Below are 15,138 nucleotides of genomic sequence, written 5' to 3'. Positions count from 1 at the left end.
TTGTTTATCCATCCAATATATAATAGTTTGTGTCTGTTAATCACAAACTCCCAAGTCCTTCCCTCCTTCACCCCCTCACTCCCCCTTGGCAGCCACAAGTCTGTTCTCTACGTCTGTGAGTTTGTTTCTGTTTCATAGATATATTCATTTGTGTCCTATTCTAGATTCCACATATAAGGGATATCATATGGTATTTGTCTTTCTCTTTCTGACTTACTTCACTTAGTATGGTAATCTCTAGGTCCATCCAAGTTGCTGCAAATGGCATTGTTTCACTTTTTGACGACTGAGTGATATTCCATTGTGTGTATATGTGTGTGTGTGTGTGTGTGTGTGTGTGTGTGTGTGTGTGTATGTACACACACACCCACCACATCTTTATCCATTCATCTGTAGACGGACATTTTAGGTTGTTTCCATGTCTTGGCTATGGTAAATAGTGCTGCTAGGAACATAGGGGTACATGCATCTTTTTGAATTATAGTTTTATCTGGGTATATGCCCAGGAATGGAATTGCTAGATCATATGGTAACTCTAATTTTAGTTTTTTGAGGACACTCTATACTGTTTTCCATAGCGGCTGCACCAATTTACATTCCCACCACCAGTGTAAGAGGGTTCCCTTTTCTGCACACCCTCTCCAGCATTTATTATTTGTGGACTTTTTAATGATGGCCATTCTGAATGGTGTGAGGTGGTACCTCATTGTAGTTTTGATTTGCATTTCTCTAATAATTAGTGATGATGAGCATCTTTTCATGTGCTTTCTGGACATCTGTATGTATTCTTTGGAAAAATTTCTATTTAGATCTTCTGCCCATATTTTTGATTGGGATTTTTTGTTATTTTTATTGAGCCGCATGAGCTATTTGTATATTTTGGAGTTTTAATTCCTTGTCAGTCGCATTGTTTGCAAATATTTTCTCTCATTCTGTGGGTTATCTTCTCCTTTTGTTTGTAGTTTCCTTCACTGTGCTAAAGCTTTTAGGTTTAATTAGATCCCATTTGTTTATTTTGGTTTTATTTTCGTTATTCTAGGAGGTGGATCTGAAAAGATGTTGCTGCAAGTTATGTCGAAGAGTGTTCTGCCTATGTTTTTCTCTAAGAGTTTTATAGTATCTGATCTTACATTTAGGTCTTTAATCCATTTGAGTTTATTTTTGTGTATGGTGTTATAGAATGTTGTAATTTCATTCTTTTACATGTAACTGTCCAGTTTTCCCAGCACCACTTATTGAAGAGATTGTCTTTTCTCCATTGTATATTTTTGCCTCCTTTGTTGTAGATTAATTGACCATAGGTGCATGGGTTTATTTCTGGGCTTTCTATACTGTTCAAATGATCAATATTTCTGTTTGTGTGTCAGTACCATACTGTTTTGATTACTCTAGCTTTGTAGTATAGTCTGAAGTCAGGGAGCCTGATTCCTCCAGCTTTGTTTTTCTTTCTCAGGATTGCTTTGGCTATTCAGGGTCTTTTGTGTCTCCATATAAGTTTAAAAAATTTTTTGTTCTAGTTCTGTGAAAAATGACATTGGTAATTTGATAGGGATTGACTTGAACCTGTAGATTGCCTTGGGTAGTACAATCATTTTGACAATATTCATTCTTCCAATCCAGGAACATGGTATATCTTTCCATCTGTTTTTGTCATTTTTGATTTCTTATATCAGTGTCTCTTGTGATTTGATGACACTCTTTAGTGTTGTGTTTGGATTGCTTTTTCTTTTTTGTGTGTGTATCTATTGTAGATTTTTGGTTTGCAGTTACCATGAGGTTTTGATATAGCAGTCCATATATATACAAGATTGTTCTAAGTTGCTGGTCTCTTAGTTTCCAGAGCATTTCCAATATCTTGCATTTGTACTCTTCTCACGATTGCTGATTTTGACATCATATTTGTGTGTGGTTGACTTCCTACCTTCACTGTATGTTTGCCTTTACCAGTGAGCTCTTCCATTCATAATTTTCTTGTTTCTAGTTGTGGCCTTTTCTGCCTAGAGAAGTTCCTTTAGCATTTGCTATAAAGGTGGGTTTTGTTGTATTGAATTCTCTTAGCTTTTGCTTGTCTGTAAAGCTTTTGATTTCTCTGTTGAATGTGAATGAGAGCCTTGCTGGGTAAAGTATTCTTGGTTGTAGGTTTTACCCTTTCATTACTTTAAATATATCATGCCACTCCCTTCTGGCCTGCAGCGTTACTGCTGAAAAATCAGCTGATAACATTATGGGGATTCCGTTGTATGTTTTTTGTTGCTTTTCCCTTGTTGCCTTTAATATTTTCTCTTTGTCTTTAATTTTTGTCAATTTGATTAATATGTGTCTTGGCATGTTCCTCCTTGGGTTTATCCTGTGTTGGACTCTGCACTTCCTGGACTTGAGTGTTTCCTTTCCCACGTTAGGGGAATTTTCAGCTCTTATCTCTTCAAATATTTTCTCAGGCCCTTTCTCTTCTCCTTCTGGGCCCCCTATAATTTGAAAGTTGGTGCATTTAATGTTTTCCCTGAGGTCTCTGAGACTGTCCTCCTTTCTTTTCATTCTTTTTTCTTCATTTTGTTCTGTAGCAGTGATTTACAGGAATCTGTCTTCCAGCTTATTCATTCTTCTGCCTTATTTATTCTGCTATGTTTTAAAATATTTATTTATTTATTTATTTTTGGCTGTGTTGGGTCTTTGTTGCTGCACGCAGGCTTTCTCTAGTTGCAGTGAATGGGGGCTACTCTTTGTTGCGGTGCTTGGCCTTCTCATTCCAGTGGCTTCTCTCATTGCGGAGCATGGGCTCTAGGTGTGTGGGCTTCAGTAGTTGCAGCGTGTTGGCTTAGTAGCTGTGGCTCACGGGCTCTAGAGTGCAGGCTCTGTAGTTGTGGCACATGGGCTTAGTTGCTCCGTGGCATGTGGGATCTTCCCAGACCAGGGCTTGAACCCATGTCCCCTGCATTGGCAGGTGGATTCTTAACCACTGTGCCACCAGGGAAGTCCTTATTCTGCTATTGATTACTTGTAGTGTATTTTTCATTTCAGTTATTGTGTTGTTCATTTCTGTTTGCTCGTTCTTTAAATCTCCTAGCTTTTTGTTAAACTTATTTCTTGTATCTTCTCAATCTGTGCCTCCATTCTTTTTCTGAGATCTTGGATCATCCTTACTATCATTAACTGAATTCTTTTTCAGGCAGATTGCCTATCTCCACTTCACTTAGTTGTTCTTCTGGGGTTTTATCTTGTTCCTTCGTCTGGAAAATGTTTCTCTGCCATCTCATTTTGTCTGTCTGTGTTAGTGTTCTCTGTTCCGCAGACTGCAGGATTGTAGTTTGTCTTGCTTCTGGTGTCTGCCCTTTGGTGGGTGAGGTTGATCCAGGGACTTGTGCAGGCTTTTGGAAGGGACTGGTGCCTGCCCACTGGTGGGTGGAGCTGGGTCTTGTCCCTCTGATGGGCAGGGCCATGTCAAGGGGGTGTGTTTAGAGTCGGCTGTGGGCTCAGGGGGACTTTAGGCAGCCTATCTGCTGATGGGTGGGGCTGTGTTCCCACTCTGTTGTTTGTTTGGCCTGAGGCATCCTAGCCCTGGAGCCTGCAGGCTGTTGGGTGGGGCCCGGTCTTGTTGCCAAAATGGTGACCTCTGGGAGAGCTCTTGCTGATGAATATTCCTTGGGGCCTCCGCCACCGGTGTCCTTGCCCCCCATAGTGAGCCATAACTGACCTCCACCTCCCCAGGCGACCCTCCAAGACCCACAGGTTCATCTGATCCAGTCTCCTGTGGAGTCACTGCTTTGCCCTGTGGCCCAGTGCACATGAAACCTTGTGTGCGCCCTCCAAGAGTGAAGTCTCTGTTTCCCCCAGTCCTGTGGAGCTCCTGCTCTCATGCCCCGCTGGCCTTCAAAGCCAGATCCTCTGGGGTCTTCTCTTACTGATGTCAGATCCCCAGGCTGGTGAGCTTGATGTGGAGCTCAGAAGTCTCACTCCTGTCAGAGAACATCTGTGATATAATTATTTTCCTGTTTGCCGGTCACCCTCCCAGCCAGTATGGGATTTGATTGTGTGGTGAAAGCACCCCTCCTCCTGTCTCAATTGTAGCTTCTTTGGATGTAGAACATCTTTTTTGGTAGTTTCCAGTTTTTCTTGTTGATGGTTGTTCAGCAGTTAGCTGTGATTTTGATGTTTCTGTGAGAGGAGGTGAGCTCAAGTCCTTCTACTCTGCCATCTTGTCTCTTCCCTCATACCTAAATCCTAGAGTAAATTTCTAAAAGTGACACTGTTGGGTTAAAGTTTTGCAATTTTAGGACTTTTCATATATATTTTCACGCTATCTTATAGAAGTCAGTTTTTTCATCTCCCAGCAGAGTATGTAAATAGCCATTTCCTCATTCTTTCAACAATAAAACAATGAGCAGTCTATTAACTAGAACGTATATCTTAGGGGAACTACAATCCATTTTGAGTTAATTTTTCTGTATGGTGTAAGATAGGGGTCCAGATTCATCCTTTCGCATGTAGATACCCAGTTGTCTGAGCACCGTTTGTGAAAAGACTGTTTTCCGTATTGCATTGTCTTGACCTCCTTGTGGAAAATCAATTGACCATAAACATAAAGTTTTATTTCTGGACTCTCATTTCTCTTCCATTGATCTGCGTGTCTATCCTTTATGCCAGGAACGTACTGTCTTGATTAATGTAACTTAGTATACCAATTCCTAAGCGCAAAAATACATTACTCACCACAAATTGTTGTTACTGTTTTTGTTTTAATTTGTGTGAGCTGGTATGAAGAAAATCATATCTAAGTTTTGTAATCTGGTTTTTTTAATTTAAAGAGATGGTGAATATTTTTCATGTGTATATTGACCATTTATATTTCTAAAGGCCCTCCATCCATCTTATTACTCATATGCTAAACCTCCCCCTTGAATAAATTAAAATGTCGACTGGATTTCTGTTTGATTTTTTTTAACTTTATTTTTTTGATCACTGGATTTCAAATTAAGGGTTCTCCTTTTTGAACCTAGTGAAGGTTTTTTTGGCTCTTTGATTTTTCCTTTATCTTTTTTAGGAATGTACACACAGGTAAAGCAGTTCTAAAATAGTTCATAATTTACTTAAGGAAATTCATCATGAAGTATTTTATTTTGCATTTTAAATATTCTTTAGGTCTGCAAAGAAAGCAGAGTTGGAAGAAAATCAGCGAAGTTATAAACAGAAAAAGAAAAGGCGACGCATCAAGGTTCAAGAAGATTCATCCAGTGAAAACAAGGTAGTAAATAATGAGATTTACTGTGTGCGCTTGGAATTATAACTGGTACAGTAGACCATTGTAAATATGTTATTACATCTTCTGCATTCCATTCATTAATTAAATTCTACTCATTTATTTTTTTTATTTATTTTCTTTTTTTAACATCTTTATTGGGGTATAATTGCTTTACAATGGTGTGTTAGTTTCTGCTTTATAACAAAGTGAATCAGTTATACATATACATATGTTCCCATATGTCTTCCCTCTTGCGTCTCCCTCCCTCCCACCCCCCCATCCCACCCCTCCAGGCTGTCACAAAGCACCGAGCCAATATCCCTGTGCCATGCGGCTGCTTCCCACTAGCTGTCTACCTTACTACGTTTGTTAGTGTGTATATATCCATAACTCTCTCTCGCCCTGTCTACTCATTTATTTACATTTTAAATTTTGTGGAAGAATTGACTTACTGAAAGTATAAATATGCAGAAGTATTAACTTTGATATATTATCAATATTTTTCTTTTCCTTAACTGAATCTAATGGAAGTTTTAAGCTGTTCTAATTCATTATTTCCATTCTTAGGGCTATAGACTTGATGTGAAGTATTCTATCTGAAGACATAAAACATAATGACTCATGTGATTGAATTTCTTTTACCAGTGAAGTCAGTCAATTTAAGTTTCTTGTACAATATATAAGCAGAATTATTTAGAGTACAAGTTCTCTGTAATGTTTTGTCAATCCTGTTCTCTTTTGGGGGGAGTTCATTTTTTTAATGAACCTTTTAACCATTTCTAACGTGCAATTCAGTGGCCTTAATTACATTCATAATTGGGAACTCTGTACCCCTTAAACGGTAACTCCGATTCCCACCTATCTGCAGCCCCTCATAACATCTAATTCTAATTTCTGTGTCTATGAATTTACCTGTTTTAGGTATTTCATACAAATGGAATCACACAGTATTTGTCCTTTTCTGTCAGGCTTCTTTCATTGACATAATGTTTTCACGGTTCATCCACGTTGTGGCATATGTCAGAATTTCCTTTCTTTTTAAGGCTGGATAATATTCCACTGTATGTATATATCACTTTGTGTTTATCCATTCATCTATTGATGGATGTTTGGGTTGTTTATACCTTTGGCTATTTTGAATAATGCTGCTGTGATTGCAGGCGAGTCCCTGCTTTTAATTCTTTTGGTTATAATCTGAGAAGTGGAATTGCTGGATCATATGGTAATTCTGTGTTCAACTTTTTGAGGAACTGTCACACTGTTTTCCCAATGCACCAGCCTTCCAGTTTTTCTACATCCTCACCAACACTTTTTATTTTCTGTTTTTTTTTAATAGCCATGCTAATGGGTGTGAGTTAGTATCTCATTTGTGGTTTTGATTTAAATTTCCCTAATGACAAGTGATGTTGAATATCTTTTTATGTGCTTATTGGACATTTCTGTGTCTCCTTTGGAGAAAGGTCTGTTCAGTCCTTTGTCCCCTTTTTAGGGTTGTTTTATTAATACTCTTCTGTATTACAAAGTGTAATTCTGAAGCTTTTCAGTACGTTTTCTTCCACCTTTTCTTGGTATGTTAATTGGAATTTCAAGTGGACAAATTAGAAAACTTTATAGTATTAACCTTTGATCATTTAAATTCCATAGAGTAATTCTGAAGAAGATGATAAAGAAGAAGATGAAGAAGAAGAAGAAGAAGAAGATGAAAATGATGATTCCAAGTCTCCTGGAAAAGGCAGAAAGAAAATTCGAAAGATTCTTAAAGATGATAAACTACGAACAGAAACACAAAATGCTCTTAAGGAAGAGGAAGAGAGGCGAAAGCGTATTGCTGAGCGGGAACGTGAGCGAGAGAAATTGAGAGAGGTAAACCAATTTTTATTTATGATTTTTTTAAATATATGACCTTCATAGATATACTTTAGTATTTCAAGAATAGGATGTTGTAATCAACCACAGATTTTTAATTACAGTTACTTTTTCCTATTAGCAATATTTTATGCAACTTATAAATCTTCATTAGATTATATGAATTAGGTACAGAAAAGAGTTGAGATTCTTGATCACCAGAGTGATTGTGTTTTATTTGGAGTAGAAAACTGTTAAGAGGTTATTGCTTAAATCCATAAAGCATTTCAATTTTTTGAATAAACTTTTTCTTGTAAAAAATTTTAAGCACAGGTACAGGCAGAAGGAATAGTGTTATAAATCTCCATGTATCCATTACCCAGCTCCAATAATTACTAACACGTGGCCAGTTTTGTTTAACCTATTCTTTTGCCTTCAGATTATTTTGGAGAAGTCTCAGAAATCATGTAATTTTGTTTATATATAGTTCAGAATATATTGTTGAAAGATAAGGACTTTTTAAACATTACCATAGTGCCATTATTACACTTAAACTTTAACAGTAATTCCATAATATCATCAAATATCCAGTTAAAATTCAAAATAATTTCATTTTCCTCACAAACATGATAGTGGTTTTGAAAATAGTTGGTGTGAATCAGGATCCCAAGAAAGTCTCACTACATATTGTGTTGCATTTGGATACTTATGTTTATGTTTATCCTTAAGCTAATACCACACTGTCTTGATTACTGTAACCTTATAGTAAGTCTTGAAATCCGATACTGTAACTTCTACAACTTTGTTCTACTTTTTTATTTATTTTTTTTAAATTTTATTTATTTATTTATTTATTTATGGCTGCATTGGGTCTTCATTGCTGTGCGCGGGCTTTCTCTAGTTGCAGTGAACGGGGGTTACTCTTCGTTGCAGTAAGTAGGCTTCTCGTTGTGGTGGCTTCTCTCATTGCGGAGCAGGGGCTCTAGGCGTGCGGGCTTCAGTAGTTGTGGCACATGGGCTCCGTAGTCGTGGCTCACGGGCTCTAGAGCACAGGCTCAGTAGTTGTGGAGCATGGGCTTAGTTGCTCCGCAGCGTGTGGGATCTTCCTGGACCAGGGCTCAAATTGTGTCCCCTGCGTTGGCAGGCGGATTCTTAACCACTGCTCCACCAGGGAAGCCCTGTTCTACTTTTTTAGAGTTGTTTTGGCTCTACTCAATTATTTGCATATGGTTTAGTATCCTCTTGTCAATTTTTAACAAGAATCTTCCTGGAACTTTTATTGGGATTGTGTTGGATATTTAGATTAGTGACATCTTAACAGTATTTTGTTTACTGTTACATAAATATAGTATATTTCTCCATTTATTTTGTGCTCCTTTTATTTCTCTTAGCAATGTTTTATGCTTTTCATTGTACAAACCTAGCACATATTTTGCTAAATTTATCCCTAAGTAATTTATATTTTCTGATGTCATGATAAATGAAATTTTAAGTGATTTAAAGACCTTGTGTTCTGTGACCTTGCCAAATTGTCTTATGAGTTCTAGTAGCTTTTTTTGTAGATTCCTGAAGATTTTCTACATATTCAGTCATGTTGTCTATACACAGAAACCATTTTATTAATTTCTTTCAAATTTATTGTTCATTTCTGTTTTTAAATTATAAAAGGATAGTTAATTTTTTCAAATGCTTTTCTTTTTATAAATTTCTTTCTTTCTTTCTTTTTGGCTGCGTTGGGTCTTCGTTGCTGCGTACAGGCTTTCTCTAGTTGCAGTGAGTGGGGGCTACTCTTTGTTGTGGTGTGCGGGCTTCTCATTGCGGTGGCTTCTCTTGTTCTGGAGCACAGGGTCTAGGGCACGTGGGCTCAGTAGTTGTGGCTCGCGGGCCCTAGAGCGCAGGCTCAGTAACTGTGGCCCATGGGCTTAGTTGCTCTGCAGCATGTGGGATCTTCCCAGACCAGGGCTTAACCTGTGTCCCCTGCATTGACAGGCAGATTCATAACCACTGTGCCACCAAGGAAGCTGTCAAATGCTTTTAAATGTATCTGGTGATCTAGAAAATTAGTCTTGCATTGCTAGAATAAGCCTTGCTTGGTCATGGTATATTACTCTTTTTATATATTGTTGTATTTCTTTTGCTATATTGTTTCAACAGGAGTTTTACCTCACTGTTAAGGAGACATGTTGGTTTGTAAATTCCTTTTCTTGTAATATCTTTCTGTTTTTGCTATCACAGTAATACTGTTCTCATGTAAAATGAGTAGGGAAGTGCTCTATCTCCTCTTCTTTTTTTTTTTTTTTTTTTTTTTTGCGGTACACGGGCCTCTCACTGTTGTGGCCTCTCCCATTGCGGAGCACAGGCTCCGGATGCGCAGGCTCAGTGGCCATGGCTCATGGGCCTACCTGCTCCACGGCATGTGGGATCTTCCTGGACCAGGGCACGAACCCGTGTCCCCTGCATTGGCAGGCGGACTCTCAACCACTGTGCCACCAGGGAAGCCCTCCTCTGTCTTCTTAAAAGAATGTTTGTAAGATAGATATTATTTCATTCTTAAATGTTTGATAGAATTCTCCAGTGAAGCTATTGGTCTGATGTTTTCTGAGTTTTTAGAAAATTTTAAACAGATTCAGTTACTTTAATAATGTTGGGCTATTTAGACTTATCTGTTTCTCCTTAGGCCTGTTTTGATCAATTTTGTCTTTAAGGAATTTGTCCATTTCATTTATGTAGTCTAATTTATTGATGTAAATTTGTTCACACTATTCCATTATTAAGTTTTTTGTTTTTTGTAGACACTGTCATGATATCTCATCTTTCATTTGTGTTATTGATAATTTGTCTTTTTTTTTTCTTGATTAGACTCTCTAGAGGTTTAGCAATTTTACTATCTTTTCAAAAACACCAGCTTTGGATTTAATTTCCTCTATTGTTTTCACCTTTTTCTAATTCATTGGTTTCCATTCTATTTTTATGTTATCACTCTTTCTTTGGGTTTAATTTGCTTTTTTACCAGCTACTTAAGGTGAATTTTGGATCTTGCTCCTTTTTTAATATATACATTTAAAGGTATAAAGTTCCCCACTCTGCATACTGTTTTAAATGCTGCAGTGTATGAATTTTGATGTTTTGTGTTTTCCTTTTACTCTGTTCAGATCTTTTCTATTTTTCTTATGACCCAGAAAATGATGTATCTTTCTGAACGTTCCATGTATATATTCTGCCATTGTGGGGTGAAATATTCTATAAATTTCAATTAGGTTATGATGGTTTATTACATTCAGGTCCTGTGTATCCTTTTTTTTTTTAAGTTAACACTTAAAAAAGTGTTCATTTAGGCTGCTCCAGGTCTCAGTTGTGGCATGTGGGATCTTTTTTTTTTTTTTTCTAGTTGCAGCATGCGGACTCTCAATTTGCAGCATGTGGACTTCTTAGTTATGGTATGCAGAGTCTTAGTTGCAGCAGGCGAACTCTTAGTTGTAGCATGCATGTGGGATCTACTTCCCCGACCAGGGGTCGAACCCGGGCCCTCTGCATTGGGAGCATGGAATCTTATCCACTGGACCACCAGGGAAGTCCCAGGTCCTGTTTATCCTTAATGATATTTTGTCTCATATTGAGAGAGCAGTGTTGAGGTCTCCAACTATAATTGTCAATTTGTCATTTTCTCATTGCTCTTCTCTCAGTTTTTGCTTATAGTTTGTTATTAGGTACATGTACATGTATGATTGTTATGCCTTTCTTGTGAATTGACCCATTATCAATGAGTAATGTCCCCTTTTACCTCTGGTGATTTTTCACCATCTGAAATCTACTCTATGTGATGATAGTATAGTCACACCATCTTTCTTTTCAAGCATTTTACTATGAAAAGTTCCAACATACTGCAAGGTTTACAGAATTTCACAGTGATTTCCCATAAACTCAGGTCCTAGATTTTCTGTTAACATTTTACTATACTTGGTTTGTTACATTCCTATTTATCTACTAATCTCTCTATCCATCATTATATTTTTTATGCATTTCAATGTCAATTGCAGACATCATTTCACTTAACCTTAATGCTTTAGCTTGCATGTCATTAGCTAGAATTCATATTTATTTAAAATTTTTATGTAAAATTTATTTTGAGTGAAATGTACCAATTTTAAGTGTACATTTGCTTTTGACATACCATGGAATGCACACATCTACTGTATGTATTTTTGTGTTTTTCTTCAGCTTGCCTTTTTTCCTTTTACTTAATGTTTCGAGAGTGTTCTGTCCTCCCTAGGTTGTGTCTGCTCTTGACTGTGAAACAGCTTATCTGTTGAATGGATGTACCACTGTCAATCCTCCCCTCCCCAAATCTTCTTTTGAGGTACAGTTAGGTTGTTCCAACGTTTTCACTAAATTGGAGTATCCTGTTACATATTGGCATGACCTCTTTTGTTTGTGCTTCTTTGGGTTTTTCAAAAAAATTTCTTACTATTTTAACTATTTTTAAGTACACAGTTCAGTGAAATACATGTTGTGTAACCATCATCACCATCCTTTTTCATGACTTTTTTATCATCCTAAGCAGAAACTGTGTACCCATTTAACAATAAATTCCCATTCCCCCTTCTCCCTAGTCTCTTGTAACCTCTCTTCTACTTTCTGTCTCTATGAATTTGGCTATTCTAGGTACCTCATATGAGTGGAATCATTCAGTATTTGTCCTTTTCTGTCTGTCTTATTTCACATGGCAGAATGTTTTCAAGATTCATTCATGTTATATCAACTATCAAAATTTAATTTCTTTTTAAGGATGAACAGTATATTCTATGCATATACAACATTTTGTTTATTCATTTATCTGTTGATGGATACTTAGGTTTCTTCCACTTTTTGGCTATTGTGAATAATGGTGCTTTGAACATGGATGTACAAGTATCTCTTCAAGTTCCTGCTTTCCAGTCTTCTGGGTATATATACAGAAGTGGAATGGTGGAAGATATGGTAATTCTTGATGTATTTTTTGAGGAATCACCACAGTGTTTTCCACAACAGCTGCACCATTTTATATTTCCACCAGCAATGCATACAGGTTCCAATTTCTCTACATCTTTACAATATTTCTTTTCTTTCTTTTCTCTTCTTTCTTCTCTGCCTCTCCCGTCTTCTGTAATAGCCAACCTAATGATTGTGAAGTGGTATTTCATTATTTTTTTTTTTTTTTTTTTTTTTTTGCGGTACGCGGACCTATCACTGCTGTGGCCTCTCCTGCCACAGAGCACAGGCTCCGGACGCACAGGCTCAGCGGCCATGGCTCACAGGCCCAGCCGCTCTGTGGCATGTGGGATCCTCCCGGACCGGGGCACGAACCCGTGTCCCCTGCATCGGCAGGCAGACTCTCAACCACTGCGCCACCAGGGAAGCCCTCATTGTGGTTTTGATTTGCATTTCCTTAATGACTAATGATGTTGATCATCTTTTCATGTGCATATTGACCATTTGTATATTTTTGGAGAAATGTCTATTCAAATCCTTAGCACATTTTAAAATTGTGCTTTTTTCGTTATTGTTGTATTGTAGGGGTTCTTTATATATTCTGGATATCAGTCTCTTATCATATATGTAATTTGCAAATATATTCCCCCATTTTGTGGATTATCTTTAATTCTATTGATAAGTATCCTTTGCATAAAAGTTTGAAATTTTGATGAAGTCCAGTTTATCAATTTTTTTTCATTGCCTGTGCTATTGATGTTTTATTTAAGACATCATTGCCAAATCCTTTGTCATGACAGTTTCTTTCTTTGCCATTTTGTATAATCCTGTTAATATGCTATTGAATTTGGTTTGCTAGTACTTTGTTGAGGAGTTTTGAATCTATATTAATAGAGAATCTGTAGTTTTCATATAGTTTATTTGTCTGAATTTTGAATCAGGGTAATGCTGGTCTCATTGAATGAATTAGAAAATATTCCCTCATCTTCAGTTTTCTAGAAGAGTTTGAGAAAAATTGTCATTATTTTTTAAATGTTTGGTAAAATTCACCAGGGAAGCCCATCTGGCCCTAGGCTTTGTTCTTTGTTGGAAGTTTGATTACTGATTCAGTGTTCTTAACTAGTTTAGCAGTCTGTTCAGATTTTGTTTTTTTCATGGGTCTGATCTGGTGGTTTGTGTTTCTAAGAATTTTTCCATTTCATCTATGTTATCCATTTTGTTGTATAGTTGTTCATAGTATTCTTTCATAATTATTTTTATTTCTGTAAAATTGCTAGTAATGTCATCACCTTTATTTCAGATTTTAATAATTTGAATCCTCTGTCTTTTTGTCTTACTCATTCTAACTAAAGATTTGTGAATTTTATTCTTTTCAAAGAACCAACTTTTGATTTTGTTGATTTTTTCTTTTTCTAGTGTCTGTTTTATTTCTGTTTGCTCTAATCCATTTTATTTCCTTCCACCTGCTAGCTTGGGTTTAGTTTGCTCCTCTTTTTCTACTTCTTTAAGGTGTAAAGTTAAGTTCTCAATTTGTGATCTTATTTCCTTTCTAATGTGTGTGTTTACCACTATACATTCCCCACTTAGCACTTCTTTTGCTGAATCCCACAGGTTTTAGTATTTTGTGTTTTCATTTTAATTTGTCTGAAGGTATTTTCTAATGTCCCTTGTGGTTTCTTATTTGACCTATTGGTTATTTAAGAGTATCTTGTTTAATTTATGCATATTTGCATTTTTCCCATTGTCCTTTCGTTATTGATTTCTAGTTTCATTCCACTGTGATTGGAGAAGATAGTTTTTTATGATTTTATTTATTTACTTATTTTTAAGTGGTCAGTAAAACCTTTCATTTTATTTATTTTTTTATTGAAGTATAGTTGATTTTTATGATTTTAATCTTCTAAAATTTATTAAGGCTTGTTTCGTGCCCTAACATGTGGTCTGTCCTTGAGAAGTTCCATGTGCACTTGAGAAAATTCGTACTCTGCTGTTGTTGAGCAGAGTGTGCTGTGTGTTAGGGCTAATTGGTTTACAGGGTTGTTCAAGTTCTGTGTTTCCCTGTTGATCTTTAGTTGGCTTGTTCTATGCATTATTGAAAGTAGGGGGTGATGTCTCCAAACTATTATTGTAGAACAGCCTATTTCTCCTTTCAATTCTGTCAGTGTTTGCTTCATATAATGTGGGACTCTGTTTTGGGTGCATTTATGTTTATGATTGTTATATCTTTTTGATTAATTTACTCATCTGTTAATATATATATATTTTGCCTTTTGTAATTTTTTTTGACTTAAAGTCTATTTGTCTGATGTTTATATAGCCATCCCAGCCTTCTTAGTTGCTGTTTACATGGAATATCTTTTACCATTCTTTCATTTTCAACCTATTTGTGTCTTTTGATCTAAAGTGAGTCTTTTGTAGACAACCAATATTTGGATCATTTTTTAATGAATTTTAGCATTCTGTACCTTTTGATTGGCGGTTTAATCCGTTATATTTTAAGTAAGTACTGATGAGTAAGGATTTACTTCTTCCATTATGCTATATTTTATATGTCTTACTGCTTTTTTGCTCATCATTTCCTCCATTGCTTCCCTTTTTTTTGTTTGTTTATTTCATTTTTTGCAGTGACACATTTTGATTCCCATCTCATTTTCTTTTGTGTATCATATGTAGATATTTTCTTTGTGGTTAACATGGGATTACATATAACATCCTAACATCATAATGATGTAGTTTAAATTGAATGAACTTGACCTCAGTCATGCACATAAATCGTAGTCTTTTAGAGCCCCATTCCCCCCTGTATATAATTCATGTCACAGATTTTGTTTTTATACATTTTATGCCCCAATAATATATATTTATAATTACTTTTTATGGTTTTGTCTTTTAAATCCTATAGAAAGTAAACCTGGAGTTACAAACCAAAATTACAATAATACTGGGTTTTATATTTGACTGTGTATCTTTTCCATACATCTCTAGTTCTTTATACATCTTTGAGTTACTATATAGCATTTTTTTCATTTCAACCTGAAGGCTTCCCTTTAGTATTTCTTGTAGGGTAGGTCTATTTTTAACGAACTCTC

The 15,138-nt window shown here is 36.2% G+C and overlaps 1 protein-coding gene across 10 annotated transcripts in view; it reads left to right on the top strand.

The window, feature by feature from the left end:
• The window catches only part of ATRX (ATRX chromatin remodeler), a 248,863-nt gene that overhangs the window by 118,286 nt on the left and 115,439 nt on the right, over positions 1–15,138 (top strand). For all 10 annotated transcript variants that reach the window (XM_082865330.1, XM_082865334.1, XM_082865333.1 and 7 more), the window contains 2 exons: positions 5,137–5,239; positions 6,881–7,099. In XM_082865330.1, the coding sequence (XP_082721456.1) occupies positions 5,137–5,239; positions 6,881–7,099 (322 nt within the window). The remainder of the gene's footprint in view (positions 1–5,136; positions 5,240–6,880; positions 7,100–15,138) is intronic.

Source organism: Leucopleurus acutus (assembly GCF_964270905.1).
Source record: "Leucopleurus acutus genome assembly, chromosome: X".
NCBI classification, from domain to species: Eukaryota; Metazoa; Chordata; class Mammalia; order Artiodactyla; family Delphinidae; genus Leucopleurus; species Leucopleurus acutus.
This window is presented reverse-complemented; position numbering and strand designations above follow the sequence as displayed.